Source organism: Semicossyphus pulcher, unplaced genomic scaffold (assembly GCF_022749685.1).
Source record: "Semicossyphus pulcher isolate SPU_LCO1_2020_fin unplaced genomic scaffold, fSemPul1.0.p SCAF_29, whole genome shotgun sequence".
NCBI classification, from domain to species: Eukaryota; Metazoa; Chordata; class Actinopteri; order Labriformes; family Labridae; genus Semicossyphus; species Semicossyphus pulcher.
In genome coordinates, this window is record NW_027211703.1 from 141,232 (window position 1) to 156,894 (window position 15,663).

The 15,663-nt window shown below is 46.2% G+C and overlaps 1 protein-coding gene across 1 annotated transcript; it reads left to right on the top strand.

Moving 5' to 3' along the window:
* Positions 1-11,529: 11,529 nt before the first annotated feature.
* dact2 (dishevelled-binding antagonist of beta-catenin 2) lies at positions 11,530-15,184 on the top strand. Its single transcript, XM_069677401.1, has 4 exons — positions 11,530-11,784; positions 12,700-12,832; positions 12,920-13,192; positions 13,332-15,184. The coding sequence occupies exons 1-4, from the start codon at positions 11,530-11,532 to the stop codon at positions 15,056-15,058; spliced, it is 2,388 nt and encodes a 795-aa protein (XP_069533502.1). The 3' UTR covers positions 15,059-15,184.
* The last annotated feature ends 479 nt before the right edge of the window (positions 15,185-15,663 follow it).

Consider the following 15,663-nt stretch of genomic DNA (forward strand, 5'->3'; position numbering starts at 1 on the left):
CACATAAGTGCTCTGTTGTCAGGAGGAACATTAGAGCAGCAGAGACCTCTCCCCCGCACACCAAACAGCATCTCATAGTCCTGACACACTTTTTATTTTACTTCCATAAAGGGATGCAGCTGAACCCTCAGAGGACCAGATGAAACCTCCTTGACATTATAAACGTCTTTGTGTGCTTTGCTGCTCGACCTTTGACCCCTCTTTATAAGGTGTGGTGTCCTGGTCGGAGGAGGACATCAGTCAAAAGAAGACACGCTCAGTTTAGAGCCCTCATTCTTCACATATGTGAGGAGTGCTACAGAAGAATCTGCAAACATTCACTGCAAATTATCTTATTCCAAACAGTCCTAATCCATGATAGCAGGGGAGATAATCGCTGCTGCTCTCTTGTTCAGATTCACATTCTACATTTAATGATAGACAAACTCACAGATGTGATGATTGCGAGACAAAAATACAATAAAATAAAGAAAATGCAGAACTCTGAAGTGATCCTGTCCTCCCTGTACTCTGTATCATTTTAATGACACACACGTTGCAAAGGTTTGTGGGAAAACAAATTCATTTTTGGCTCTGGGAGAGTTTTGTTTGTGCAGAATCAAACTTTAATCTGCAGCCTTTTATTTCAGATGTTTAGAAAGGACCAACAACAGTCCTGTGTGGTCCAGTCTAATGAAACACATCAGGTCACCGTGATACTGGGCCGTGTGGCTTCTGAAGGGGGGGTGCATGGTGAGCTGGTTTTTTATCCCCTTCATCACGACTCTGCAGACCAGCTGTGTTGCTGCTGTCAGCCTCTTCCTCCTCCGCTCCATCTCCTCTATGAGCTCCTGGGGGGGGACAGGAGGATTAGCCCACCAGCGGGGGGGCGAAGGGTTCAGGAGAAAGTGTTCAGAGGTCAGTCGGGGGTTTACATTTGATCTCCACTCATGTACAATGACTGTGCTCTGCTGTGTTATAATGATAAAGCCTCTTCCGCTGATATGAGCCTCAGTTTGTCAACATTCAGGAGTCTTTACTCACAGACGGCCCACACAGTGACACGCCTGCCTCTGCTGCTGCCCTGGTTGTGGTTAGGTGATGATTGATAAATAAAGATGTCTTTGTTCTGGCGTATTGAAACGCCCCGCTCGCGACTGTTCTGTCACACTCCCAACAGGTGGAAACACTTCACGTGATTCCTCTTAATCTGCACACCTGTGTGGGAGGCTGCTGCCTGAGGTTATATTCCTATAAATATCTCATTTCCTACAGGTTTGCCGCAGAATCAGTGGCTGATAAGACGAGAGGAAAGTTTAGAACAGAAGCTTTGTGTTTAGTTGCTTTGTGGGAGCTCGGTGGATGTCGAAAGCCTCGTCTGCTGCTGTTCCTGTGAGCAAGAAGAAACTTGCTCTTTCAAAAAGCTGCCCTTCTGAAGTAGGAGAGGAGATTTAGTTGTTGCTTTTATGTCCCTGGCTCCATCTTGATAAAGGTACATAAACATGCAGGACAAAGGACACAACAGCTGACATTGTGTTGCTGCAGAGCTTCCCTTTTCTGGATCCTGTCCACAGTTGCTGGGTTACAGTTTTACAATGTTTAAGCGTTACAATGTTACAGTTTCATTTATCCGACGCTTTTGTCCAAAGCGACGTACATCTAAGAGTTAATACAACACAAGTATTCAGGAAGTAACAGGAAGTGAGCAGGGCTTTGTTTGTTTGTTTTTATAATAATCATCATCAGCAACATCAACAAGGTCAGTATACTCATCATCATCATCATGAATACCCTAATCAACATAAACCACATCCTCAATGTCATCATCATCATCAATCTCATTAAGGTCAGAGGTGTTCATAAAGAGCTGGGTCTTTAGCTTCCTCTTAAAGGTGAAAGGGACTCTACGGACCGAATAGAACTTGGTAACTCGTTCCACCACCGGGGGCGACAGAGGAAAAGAGTCTAGGCGCCTTTCATTGGCAGAGCATAGTAGGCGGGGGGGAGTGTAGACCTGGATGAGGGCGTTCAGGTAGGCAGGAGACGTTTTTGTTGCTGTTTGTATGCGAACGACAGGGTTTGAATTTGATGTGAACGGCAGCTGGGAGCCAGTGGAGGGATATGAGCAGTGGAGGGATACGAGCAGTGGAGGGATACGAGCAGTGGAGGGATACGAGCAGTGGAGTGACTTGTGCTGTTTTGGGTAAGACCAGTCGTGCTGCTGCGTTCTGGATCATCTACAGAGGTTTGAATGTGCGTGCAGGAAGGCCTGCCAGGAGGGAGTTGCAGTAGTCAATGCGTGATATCACCAGAGCCTGTACCAGCAGGCGTGTTGCATGCTCTGACAGGTAGGGTCTGATCTTCCTGATGTTGTACAGGGCAAATCGACATGACCGAGCAATCGAGGCCACATGAATCTTAAAGGTTAGCTGGTCGTCAATAATGACGCACAGGTTCTGAGCAGACTTCGTGGGTATGAGTTCAGTTTGTCCGAGTTGGATGTTGATCAGTGGTTACATAGAGGGACTGGCTCGGATTGGACAACAGACTTTCTCTCTGCATGTGCCAATAAGGAACTGTTAACAAAAAGTTATTTTGTTCTGTTTTAATATATGCACACACCAAAACACTGAAATCTCAAACCAAGAACTCCAAGGTTCAACATTCTATATATGTCTAATCCAGAAAAGACATGACAAACATCCATCTATTGTCTTCCTGCTATCCAGGTCGTTTTTGTTAGCAGCATGTTATGACCCAGGATCCATAGGCATTCCCAGGCCAGGTGAGACATATAATCCCTCCAGTTCTGAGTCTACCCCAGGGTCTCAAACTACTGGCCCCATCCAACTCGACTGGCTCTTTTCAATGTGAAGGACTAGCAGCTCTACTCTGAGCTCCCTTCCCTCTGAGGCTGAGCCCAGACACCCTGCAGAGGAAACTCATTTCAGCCATCTGTGTCCCAAACTCATGGTCCTGTACAACACCCACATTGCAGCTGACGCTGCACCAACCCGAGGATTTGGGACAGCCCTGGAGGTCAACACCCACTGTATGTGTTTGACTTTGTTCTAAGGATGTGGACACAGCTCTCACTTTCATTACACAGGGACCTGATGGCTCGTAGCAAAAGCCACGGCACCCCAGACTACAGCAGTGCCGCCTAACTCCTACGCCCCAGTAGTGACATCACGATACCAAAATTTTGACTTTGATATCAATACCAAGTTTAGTGTGGCGATACTCGATACTTGATGCTCAATACTGAAATGATGTGTGAAACTCAGATAATACTGGTTCGAAACTCGTGATCAGAAACAGGATGTCCACATGGGCTGGTCACATTTTGGAATTCACAGTTTATTAACAACTTGTCTCACTGTGAGACATATTTCGGTAGTCTAACAGTATTTCACCAGTTATTATGATGGTTAATTTTTGCGTTTGTGCCAGTTGCACAAATTTTAGCTTGACGGGACATCGAGCCCACCGTTCTCCTGACAGGAAGAGGAATGAAGCTAGCTTTCGTGCCTGGATGTGCTTTGTGCAGGTGAAGAGACAGGACTTCAAGACGAGACACACAAGCACCTTTCAAACAAAGCATCAGGAAACCATCTCGCTCTCTCTCCCTCTCTGTCACTCTCTCTCTCGCACACCACTGTGGCACTGTAAGTTGTAGAACGGATTTGCTGTTATAGAAGGCAATACGAAATACAATACAAGCTGACACTCGCCCATTAGTAACTGTAATGGGAAAGTATCAATGCTCCCACTCACTACGACTCATGATTTGTTATAGCCTTTGAAATGTGAAAAGCTTTACTTTTACTTTTTAATGACGTTCACCCTCACAACACGTTTAGGTTTACCGGGTCTGTCCGGGATCAGGTAGTTCCCACTAATCACCCCCCCCACCTGTTTTTTAGCAGGTATACCATGGTTACCTTATTAGTTTAACATGTTAGCACTATACACAAAGCACAGTTGGGGGTATTATTTGTTCTGCAGGTAATTTGGTCATTAACCCAACTATTTGACAAATTAAAAATATACATACATATTTTTTATCCTTTAATATTCCCATTGAGATATAAAATATCTGGAACAATAAAATACATATCTGTGAGGTGTGTCCTCCTGCTCTGAGATTAAGACAGACTGTCCTCAGAACTGGATTATTGGTGATGTAGGGTTAGTGTGCAGGATCTGAGGACAGGGTCAGGTAAGTTAAATGTCTCACGCAGCTCAGACATGCATCAATTAAAAGATACGAGACATTCGAGACTCTCCGTTTCAAGTGTCTCTTGTATGGACTCCGACACCTTTACAGCCAAACCTGAAATGTAGCCCCCCCCAAGGTAAATCATGTCCTTCAGACTCGTGTGACGTGTCTAGTTAATTCAGTTTGTCTCCAAACAGACACATAAACTGAACACTCATATATTCTGTATATAAACTGTATGAACTTATCTCCCTTTCTATGAATCACTTGTGGGTGAAGCAGGTGTAAACATATAAATATGATAAAACCTTCACAGCACATTCATGCTGGTTGTGCGTGGCACACTGGGTCCTTTACAAGAAAAGAAAAAACGAAACGAAAACTGATTTTCCGAACAGCTCCCCCTGCACGAATAAACCATGGACTGCTTTAAAGTCTTCATGGAACTTGGCTGAAAGCAGCACGCTGCATTCATGCAGACTCTGTTAATTTAGACTGATGTCTTTATGGTTTGCAGGAGTACAGCATGAAGCTGGTCGCTCACTGGCTGAATAAACAGAAATTAGTTCAGCTCAAATAAAGTTTGATGAGGAGATAATTTTGCGAGCGTGCAGCATAAAGGTCTCTCTCATGAGCACTCAGAGGACGAATCAACTGAAGTCTGCTGAGGTGGTTCAACACGCTGGACAAGATGATAGACGGAGATACGGCTGGTCCCCCTTCAGGGTCGGACCTCCATCAGCCCACAAACACACAAACGACCGTTTGTACCGCAGAGATTATCCAACAGATCCTCTGAAATATAAAGGACTTAGTAATCTGTTGGAGGACATCTTAAACTTCTCACTGAAGGAACCATGAATATTTCTATACAGTATTTGATCAGATATCCTGATTGATTAAGTCAAGTTAATCTCAATGAAAACTAAAAACACAGAAACAACAACAGATAAAAGGTGGAGCTGCTCACTGACAGTCAATCTGAGACGAACCTGGTGGATCATTTACACTACATGTCACATTCGTCCATTCACACACACATTCACACACTGATGGCTGTGCCACCAGGAGCAATTTGGGGTTCAGTGTCTTGCCCAAGGACACTTGGACATGTAGCCTGAGGGAGCTGGGGATCGAACCTCCATCGTTCCAATTGAAAGACGACCGACTCTACCACTGAGCCACAGCCATCAGTCTGTGTAAAAGGCACTGAGATGTTTAAAGTTTATTAAATTGAAAATCACTAAAAACTAAGTTAAAGTTCGAAAACACTGAAGGCTTTTCTTTAAAATGATATTTCTTTATAAGGAGCCCAGATCACATGATCTAATAGTTGGTTTCCTGGAGCCAGAAGTGACCATATTTGGATGGGAAGGTGGAGCTTGAGAGGAGCGAGGGGTTAGCAAACGCTAAGCTATCAAAGCTATTCGGTCTTTCCCCATGGCTGATTCATTAGCTGCTAATGAGCCATTCATCTCTACGGCCCTATGTCTTCTCTGCAGGAAAAATCCAACAGCAGTCCTGTCTCCCTGCACGGGCCGCCACGAATTAATCAGTGTATGACAAACAGTGAACAAGCTAACAAGCAGGTATGATAAGCACAGACACAGATAGCTGCTAATCAGTGCTAACATATAAATAAAATAATGAGTGTAGAAACAGTGTGTGAGACGTGTTGGACGGTCTGTTCGTCCAATAAAGCGCACACACAGATTATCTGTCTGATATTTACATGAACAAATCTCCAAAAGGCTCCAACAGCACAAACACGGCCCAGAGGTTACGTTCAGTGACTGAGTTAGCTGAGGGGACACCTAGCAGACAGCTAGCAGCTCCCAGCTGTCACTCAAAGAGGCCACGCCCCTTGAGGAGACAGCCTCAAGGGGCGAGAGAGGAACTGCAGCTTTTGGCTCTTGGCTCTGTTAACGTGTTTCTGTGTGAGGCTCATTCATTCATTCATTAGTTCATTGTGTCGTGCTGTACGGCTGCAGGTTGTAGTGTTACAGAGGTCATAGGTGACAGAGAGGGAGGCGATACAAGAGGCAGCTTTGATCTGTAAAACTCTCTTTGTGTCTGTGATGATGAAATAATATCTGCTAAAGAAGAGAGTCTGCGTGGGAATCCCCTGACACACACACACACACACACACACAAACACACACACACACACACACACACAGAAATATGTGAGAACACACAAACAACAGGAAACGACTGAGAACCAACAACAGTCGTCAGAGGAGCTCTCCCTGTTTTTAAGCACCGTGTGTTTGGTATCAGATTCTCCTCTGAACACACACACACACACACACACACACACACACACACACACATTGCTGAGTCCCACATAAGACAACATCCTGTCTGTGCAGCACATCTTCCATTGTTCCCTGAGTCTACCTGAGCAGGTACACAGTGTTTATCACAGAGTTGGTAGAGTCATACTTCAGGGCGTTTGTTGTTTCTTCTTCGTCACTGAGGAAACGTTCAGGACACAAAGAAGCTGCTGTTTGGATTCATCTTTACAAAGTGTTCACAAACTCTCAGATTGTTAAAGAAGAAGCACACTTTTCAGAGCATCACCTGGATGATGTCACCTGCAGGAAGTGCTTTGAAGGATATGTGGGCAGAGGGACATCCAGGTGTCACAATGCAGCGCTGAATGTCAGCAGCATGATGACATCCTGTCAGGGAGGGGGCAAAGAGCTGTGTGTTTGTGATGATGATGATGATGATGGGGGGCCGACCTTCAACAAGAACATGAGCAGAGAAGAAGAGTGTGTGAGCAGAGAAGAAGAGTGTGTGAGAGCAGGTATAATGGTTGAAACTACGGTGGCCCTGAAGTGCAAATCACAATGACAAATCAGAAAACACAACGACATTAACCAAACAGGAAAAGGTAGGTACCCTCGGGCGACATGAAACATCGCTGATTGGTCCGTCCTTTGAACCGGAAGGACATGGTTTACATGTTAGGTAAATATGAGCGCCGCCAGTGACAACGTACTCGCTGCTATTAAAGTTTACTTTGATGCAGGTAAGTGTTGTCATCGTCTTCTTGCAGCCTTTTCCCACAATCACTGCAGAAGTTCAGTTTTTCCTCGAACTCTACATCGCGGCATGTTCCTTTCTTTCCGTTTGACTGGCGGTGTTGTCCTTCCCGTTCAAAGGACGGACCAGTCCAATCAGCGACGATTCATGTCGCTCGAGGGTACCTACCTTTTCCGGTTTGGTTAATGCTGTTGTGTTTTCTCTTTTGCCGTTGTGATTTGCACTTCAGGGCCACCTTATTAAACTCTGCCGCTGGGTCACAGTGAAGCGGCTCCCTCACACAGACAGGCTGTGTCACGCTGCCCTCTAGTGGCTGAAGGTGGGTTTAAACACTTGATTCAGACCTAGTTTATCATTATATTTAAACACAGAAACGTGGTCACAGGTGGTCTGTCTGATTAATCTAACTAAACGAACACCTCCTGCTGTAACATTAATCACCTGTATTCAGAACACCTGAGGCGGAGTGATTCACACCGTGAACAGTCCCAATATTAAATTACTTTAGACACTCAGGCTGAGGACAATCTTCAGCTCATTTAAACATACATCATTGATACCGCTCATCCTGTTCAGGGCTGCGGGGGGGCTGGAGCCTATTCCAGCTGTCATCGAGACTTGGACAGGTCACCTGTCAATCACAGGGCTGACACATAGAGACAGACAACCTTTCACCTAACGAGCTTACAGCAACAACTTGAGTGGGGAGAGGAGAACGTGGCAGCGGGTGAAAATTAAGTTCAAAAATGTTGTTCAGAATGGTAGGTATGCCTGTAGGCTCGGGGCGCTGGTTTGGCTCTGCTGGTGGAGCAGGCGCCCCACGTGCAGAGGCCACAGTCCTCGACGCACTGAGCGCAGGTTCGACTCCCGGCCTGCTGATCCATTTGGTGCATGTCATCCTCCACTCTCGACTCCCCACATTTCCTGTCTCACTTCATCTGTCCAATCAATAAAAAAGGCAAAAGCCAAAAAAAGAAAAGAAAAAATGTTAAAATAAGTATGCTTGTAGGCTATAAAAGCACTTTAGCATAATCAGCTGGATCTGTCCACTCTCATGATGTTTATTAATTGCAGCTGCCAAAAAGAAGAGTGACGTTGCTGGAACTGGGGGAGGACCACCAGCATGCTTTACTCCTGCAGAGGAGCTGGCTTTGGAGCTTAACAAGGGGAGGCCTGTTATTGAGGGGATACAGGTTCAGAACAGCATCTGAAGCCATGACACCTAGTGTACAGACTAACTACATAACTTATTTAACCATTTACATCCTACCTTGTTTATGACTATTTATTTAAATCCCTCAATTTGCGACTTTTCTTTTGTTATAAAACTAAATTACTTTCAGTTTAATTCCCTTTCTCAATTAGTTTTATTCAACTTTATTAGGAACTAATAATTTTTTATTCCCTCACTTTTACTCTGGGGCTACACGACTAACAAACTTAGCCATATTACGAGACAAAAGAGCTGCCCCATCCAAAGTGGGATGAATGCCGTCTCTCCCGATCAGACCAGGCTTTCCCCAAAATGTCTGCCAGTTATCTATGAAGCCCACATCGCAGTCGCATCGCAGTTCTTTTTTTTCTTCTTCGGTGGCGAATGTTCAAAACTGCTCCCTTTACGATGTCTCTGAACTTTCTTGTTAAAATCACACAGCCCATAAAGCGCCGTGTTTATGATTTTTGTATGAAAAGTCAAATGTGTTGAAATGACGTCTTTGTGTAGACCAGATTTAACCCACTGCTGCAAAATGATTTGGGAGAAAAGCCGCTACAATCATCACTTTCGTCACCCTATCATTGCTAAAATGAACAAATTAACAGAATGATAAAACAGAAATATGTGTTTCTGACACGTTGATGCCGTAACTGTATTTTAGCTGGTTGAAAAAAGTTGTTGATTCAATGTTGAAATCCCGGTTTGTGCTCACTGGGGTGTGAATGAATGTGTGTTAATGGGTGAATGTGACATGTAGTGTAAAAGCAGCTTTGGGTGGTCGCAAGACTAGAAAAGCGTTATATAAGTACAGTCCATTTACCATTTAAGTTTATTAAACACCTGCAGTGATCCCACCGCAGTGCGTCTCCCCGGTGCGGGGCCCACCCACGCACCACACCTTCATTATACATCCTGAGCTCCATCAGTGTTCAGAATGTCATTTATGATGGTAAAAGTTTGTTCAGTTCTCTGGACAGTTTCCTCTGTCCTGTGACTCTATAACAGTTTCAGATATTTGCTGCAGTGACATCACTGTAACCATGGAAACATTTACCGTAAACAGATTCTCTAATGTTTTAAAGTAAATAGTTGAAGAAGACATTCTTACATCAATACAACACAGTAAAGAAATCACCTGAAAGCTGCTCAACAGTATAAACATGAGGACTCACAGATGAGAGAGGGTTAAAGCTCAGCTTAGTTTGAGCATAGTTAAACCTTGGGAAACTCGGACTCGACTCTGATACTTCTTTGGTGACTCAGACTCCACTCAGACTTGCACACTGGGGACTCGAGACTCAAGGTTTGGTAACCCGACTACAACAGTGGATCATACCCCTAACCACTGCACCACCAAGTAATATTATAAAGTCTGAAATCAAACTTCAGCCGAACAAACGAACTCTGTAGTTCAGATATTTAAGCGTAAAGCAGATTTCTCTTATGTTACCATGAAAACAGCAATAGGTACTCCAGTTAGCTACAGCTAATGTTAGCCCGAGACACACAGCAACAGGACAGAAGTAGCTTACCTTCAGCTAACGATGTTAACTTGTTAACTAGTTTAACTGCAGCTCGGTCAGACCATCCTCCTCTTCATTCTCCATGTGTGACATCATGATGTCCCCACCCTGTTAGCAGTTAGCATCCTCACAGCCAGAGTTAGCAGTCTGTGATCATCTCTAGTTTCTTATGATACTAAAGTGATTCGGTCCACAATCAGCTGATCAGAGACCTGATCGTTCCAGTGAATCGAGCTAAAGCTTTAAGAAACTCTATAAACTGAGCCAATCACATCACATCAGACTGACAGTACGAACCAACCAATCACATCACATCAGAGTGACATCACATGAGAGTGCATTCTGACCATAGACTGTATAAATAATGGACGTAGTCTCAGTGACGTCACCCATTGGTTTCTGAAGAAGCGTTTTGAAGCCCGAATTGCGCCGCCGCTGGGGGTCGCCATATTGGAAATGCCAGAGCCGGCTAATCCAGAGACAGGCAAAGAGGCGGAGCGCGACCGAGCTACAGCCTATGGCTGAGCTCTATGGGCGGGCCGCATGAATCAGCCAGCTACGGCTATGAAGCTAGGCTATATGCTCCTCAGCGTAGCTAGCGGTTATTAGCCATAGACTGTATAAATAATGAATGAGCTGGTTTGACTTTGCCAGGAGGAGATTACACCGGAGGTTGCCGCTTGATCCTGACACGTACTCGTTTTTTCCCGGGGGATGACCTCAGAAACACCTTCAGTATATTCAGCTCTAGAGTTTTAAAAGATGAAGCTCTGTGAAAAATAAAGATCTGAGTTTCTGTTGCTTCATGTTCTAATATTACAGTAACTCTTTTATCTATTTTATCTTTATATAATAATAATAATAATAATAATAATAATAAATTATTATTATTATTATAACGTGCTGAAACACGACTTGAGTCTGTTTGATGAGCTCAGGTGTTCTGAGACTTTTCTTTACATGCAGATCCGCATTAAAGCTGCAGGTCAACAAACAGTACTGTACATTATTCACCACCAGGGGGCGTTATTAATCCATCACTGGTCTGTAGCCTCAGAATGACTGTTTATTAATCAGTTTGATTGTTTGTTTGTTTGTTTGTTTGTTTGGTGGGAAGTTAATGTTAGAAAATAAAGTAACAGTAATAAAGTCACAGTTTGAATCTGAATATTTCAACATCATGTTGTTTTCTGTGATGTTGAGAGGACAGATTCAACAGTTTATCCTCAGCAGGAGAGAAACTAGACTACAGCTTGATGTGCTGTCATGTATAATTATATGTTATAATAACATCATAATCTATCATAATGTGCTCTGAGCTCCTCATCAGGCTGTGTGGTTTCATGCAGATTGTCCCAGCTCATGTCCGGGCAGCTCCGAGGAGAGGGGGTGGGGGGGGGGGGCAGAACCAGATGTTGATTGGCCAACAGGAGGAGAGTCACGTGGTCTTAGGGAGGAGCTGAGTGTGTCCTCTGGTTTATTCTAACAGGTAGTTTAAATCAGTCAGAGCTTCTCTCCAACAGCGTCAGTTCTGCAGCATGCTGAGCAGGAAGACTTCCGGTGCGGGTCTGATGAGTTCTGGGTACGGAGCGGAGCGCAGCAGGGTCGGTGAGCGGCTTCAGGCGGCTCTGGCCGGGCTGCAGGAGCTGAAGCTGCTGAGGGACAGGCAGAGCGAGCTGGTGACCCGGGCTCTGAGGGGGGACAGGGAGGATGCGGTCTTTGCTGGTCCCGGGAGGACCGGGGCCGAAGAGCTGCGTCTGGAGGCGACGCTGAAGGCTCTGAAGCAGCAGCTGGTAGGAAGAGATTTAAATGTTCACCATGTTTTTATATGAAGGAAACGTTATATTACACTTATTAGTTTATTACGAGGAGAATCACGTGACCACACTCAAGCTAAAACTCATTTACACACACACACACACACACACACACACCGAGGGTCTCTGCGGGGGACAGGAAGCAGGTCAGAGTCATAAATCAAAGTTCAGTGTGTTTGTGTTTGTGTGTGTGTGTGTGTGTGTGTGTGTGTGTGTGTGTGTGCGCGCGCGCGTGCATGCGTGCGTGAAGCTGCAGGGGGGAACCTGAATCATTAACTGGTGATAACAGGAAAGTTTCAAACACGGGTGTGTTCTACTGTGACTGACACACAGCGAGTGTGTGTGTGTGTGTGTCTGTCCATGCAGACCGAGAGCAGCTCTGTCAGTTCAGGATTAGTTTGCTGAGCTTCAGCAGAAAAAGAGAAATGAACAGTGTTCAGGTTTAAATTGTTTCTGAATCTCATCGAGCTTCTTTAAAGAATTGAAAGTTTAACTTTCACAGAGAATCAAACACAAACTGTGAAGTTTGCAGCCTAGTGTGAAGAACATCTGTTGAAGCTCTGACTGCAACCCCCCCCCATGCACACACACACACACACACACACACACACACAAACAATGACCCAGCCTCCCTGTGGGGGGGATACCCCCCCCCCCCCACACACACACACTGGGGTTAATCATCAGCTGCAGCTTCTTTTGTTTTGTGTTGATGGAACATTAGAGCTTCTTTGTAAAGATTTCTCCTCTCCTGATTCCCCTCTAAGTTCCTGTGTGTGTGTGTATCACTATGCGACCCTCAGCTCTGTATGGAGTACAGTTAATAACTCTCCTCAGAGGTTTTGGTTGTTCTGCGTGTTCGCAAGTTAAACTCCACGTTTCTGTTTTCAGTCTCGTCTTCAGAAACAGGACGTCGGCCTGAAGACTCACCTGCAGCAGCTCGACCAGCAGATCAGCGAGCTCAAGCTCGACGTCAGGAAGGCAACCGGCGAGCAACAGGAGAGCGACAGCAGGCCCAGCTCAGGTGAGACTGTTTGTCTATATTTTCATAGTCACATGACTGTACACCTGAGCACAGAACTTACCTGTGTGATGCTCCTCCTCACTGAAGGTTTCTACGAGCTCAGCGACGGCGGCTCGTTGTCCAACTCCTGCACGTCTGTGTACAGCCAGTGTCTGTCGTCCTCTCAGTCCAGCCTGCTCCTCGGCCCTCTCAGTCCGTCCCTTGTTAAACCTCCATCACAACCTGAAGTCTGCCGCCGACGCTCCGCTGATGAGGGCTCCACCCAGCACCCCCCTCTGCGGGCCTCAGGCCTCCACCTGGGCAGCAGCCGGATCAGAGCCAGTTCTACAGAACAAGCCCGGCAGAGACCCGTGTCCACAGGTAACTGAACCTCTTCTAAGGTGGAGTAGTCATGTGAACATGCAGCTATGACTGCAGCGTGTAGTTTCCTGCTGAATAAAGTGTAGTTCTTTACTGGAGGGTGATTTAAGGGTTATTCTGTATTTGTGTTGTCTAAAAGGTGATCTGGAGGTAAGGATTGTTCAGGGACTCAGCTGCTACAAACCTGTGGAAGTAAAGAAACCCTCGACCAACCTGAAGGCCGTCACCATGGAGCTGAAGTTCCAGAGCAGTTTGGTGTCCCGCACCAGGGCCGAGGTCTACCAATACCCGAGCCCACTGCATGCAGTGGCTCTGCAGAGCCCCATCTTCTTCCAGGGGGGCGACCAAGCCACACCTGGTCCTCTGGAGGACCAGGGACCCCCAGGGACCGGTTGTGACACCCTCCAAATGGTATATGAGACCAAGACTCTGGGTTACATTGACAAGCTCCTCCTGCGCAGCGTCAGCAGAATCCAGAATGAAGCAGAGACTCTGCAGATGCACTCAGACCGGCACAAGAAGACCTCCGAGGGTCCAATTGATTTTCCTGAAGCATCACAGATAGAAGTGTCTGAGTTTCAGTCTGGTCCAGCTCAGACCCCGAACATCGTCCCACCACCGAGCGACCAGAAGAGACACTGCATGAGTTACTCTAGACAACAGCTGGCTGATAACACAAACCACCACCCGTCAGTTGGACCACCGCAGGTTTTTTACAGATACTCGTGTCCTGCTGCAGTGAGGGAGTCCAGCTCTGATGAAGTTGCCTCTTCATCACTTAGGAGGAACGAAAGAGTTCAGAGTTCAGAGAAAAGATGTGAGGATCATCCGGAGTCCAGATTACAGGAAAGGAAGGTTCAAAGACAAAGATCCAGACTGACCCTTAGCTCTGGCACAGAGGAGACTCACACAGCATCCCCCGAGTTCGTCCATGCAAGGTTTGTCCCGGCTGGATCTCAGAGGGTCAAAGTGAGACAGGCAGACCGTAGAACCAGAGCGCTGAAACTGAGGAAGCCTCGAGCTCTGAGGCAGCAACACTCCTCGACTGAGAGAACCAGAGAGACTGGATCCAAGGGGGACCAGAGGAGACCAGGGAAAGGAAAAGTGAACCAGAAATACTCTGGCTGCCACTCAGAGGAGCTCAGACCAGGATCAGGCTCAGACTCCAGCCCCTGTAGCCCTGGACTCCCGTACACCCACAAGGTCCACGGCAAGCATCACCCCATCCCTGTTGCTAAGTCCACCAGAGTCCACAGTATACACAGCCCTGAGTATGAGCCATCTTTTGATCAGAGGAAGAGGAGGCAGGGGGAGCTGATCCACACCTCCTGTGTTCCACGTCAGAGGTCCAGAGAGTCCCAGGTTCAGGTCCCAAGCAGTGCCAGACCAGGCCAGTGGACCGGACCTTCTCACTCCTTACAGTCCTCCAAGTCCTCGACCTCCTTCCTCCGCAGTCTGAACTCCAGATACCCTCCTGCACCATTTCAGATCTCCAGCCTGTACCCGACTCGCTGTGAGTCCGAGTACTCGGCCGAGTGTGCGTCCCTTTTTCACTCTACCATCGCTGGGAGCAGTGAGGGGGAGCTAAGCGACAACACCACCAACCGCTTCGGAGACAGCGAGTCCAGCCAGAGCTTCCAGTCCTCCTCAGACTCTGACAGCAGCCTGTCCCTGGATCAGGAGGACCAGGAGGACCAGGAGGAGTGTCTCCAGGGCCACAGGTGTTGGGCTGAGGCTGGTCTAGGGCCCCTCCAGCAGCCCCCCCCACTTGAATCCTCTGCCTGCCGCATCAAAGCGTCCCGGGCCCTGAAGAAGAAGATCCGACGGTTCCAGCCAGCCTCCCTGAAGGTCATGACCCTGGTCTGAAAAAATGTCCAACAAGTAGAATGAAAGCACAGAAAACTCTGGGAAAAACAGAGAGAACTCTCGGAAACTTTAGGAAAGCACTGTTGGTGCTCTCTGTTTTTAAAAAAACATGGAAAAAAAGAAACTGAGAACAAAATGCATGAAACAAGAATTAAACTTCACTTGTAAATATTTATGTTCTTATTAAAATGTTTCACATCATTAGACAATTTATTCTTATAAATGTACCAGAAAAATAAAAATCTTTTTACATCTTTTATGGAAAAGAATTCAGTATTTTCTGTTCATGTCTTCATTTATACCAGTGCTAGGGCTGTGCCATATCACATCATTCAGATTATACTGGTATAATTTTTTTATGTGATAAGAAAGTGTCATATCACGATATCAAAGACATACAGTTGCAAGAAAATTGTTACAGCCAACAAGTTGCGCATTGCTTTCCCTGTTCATTTCAGAAGCACTCGCCTGTACTTAAAAGTAATACGAGCATGAGAGACGCCTGTCTGCCGTTTAAGCCCCGCCCCTGCATGCTCTGAGTGTGTGAGTGTGGAGAGGCGGGGCGCTCAGCGGAGAGCAGAGAGCAGACGTCAGTGTTTGATAGA

Coding starts and splice junctions, on each gene's coding strand:
- dact2 (XM_069677401.1), top strand. CDS start 11,530: ATGCTGAGCAGGAAGACTTCCGGTGCGGGTCTGATGAGTTCTGGGTAC. Junction 11,785..12,699: donor AGGCTCTGAAGCAGCAGCTG/GTAGGAAGAGAT, acceptor TTCTGTTTTCAG/TCTCGTCTTCAGAAACAGGA. Junction 12,833..12,919: donor CGACAGCAGGCCCAGCTCAG/GTGAGACTGTTT, acceptor TCCTCACTGAAG/GTTTCTACGAGCTCAGCGAC.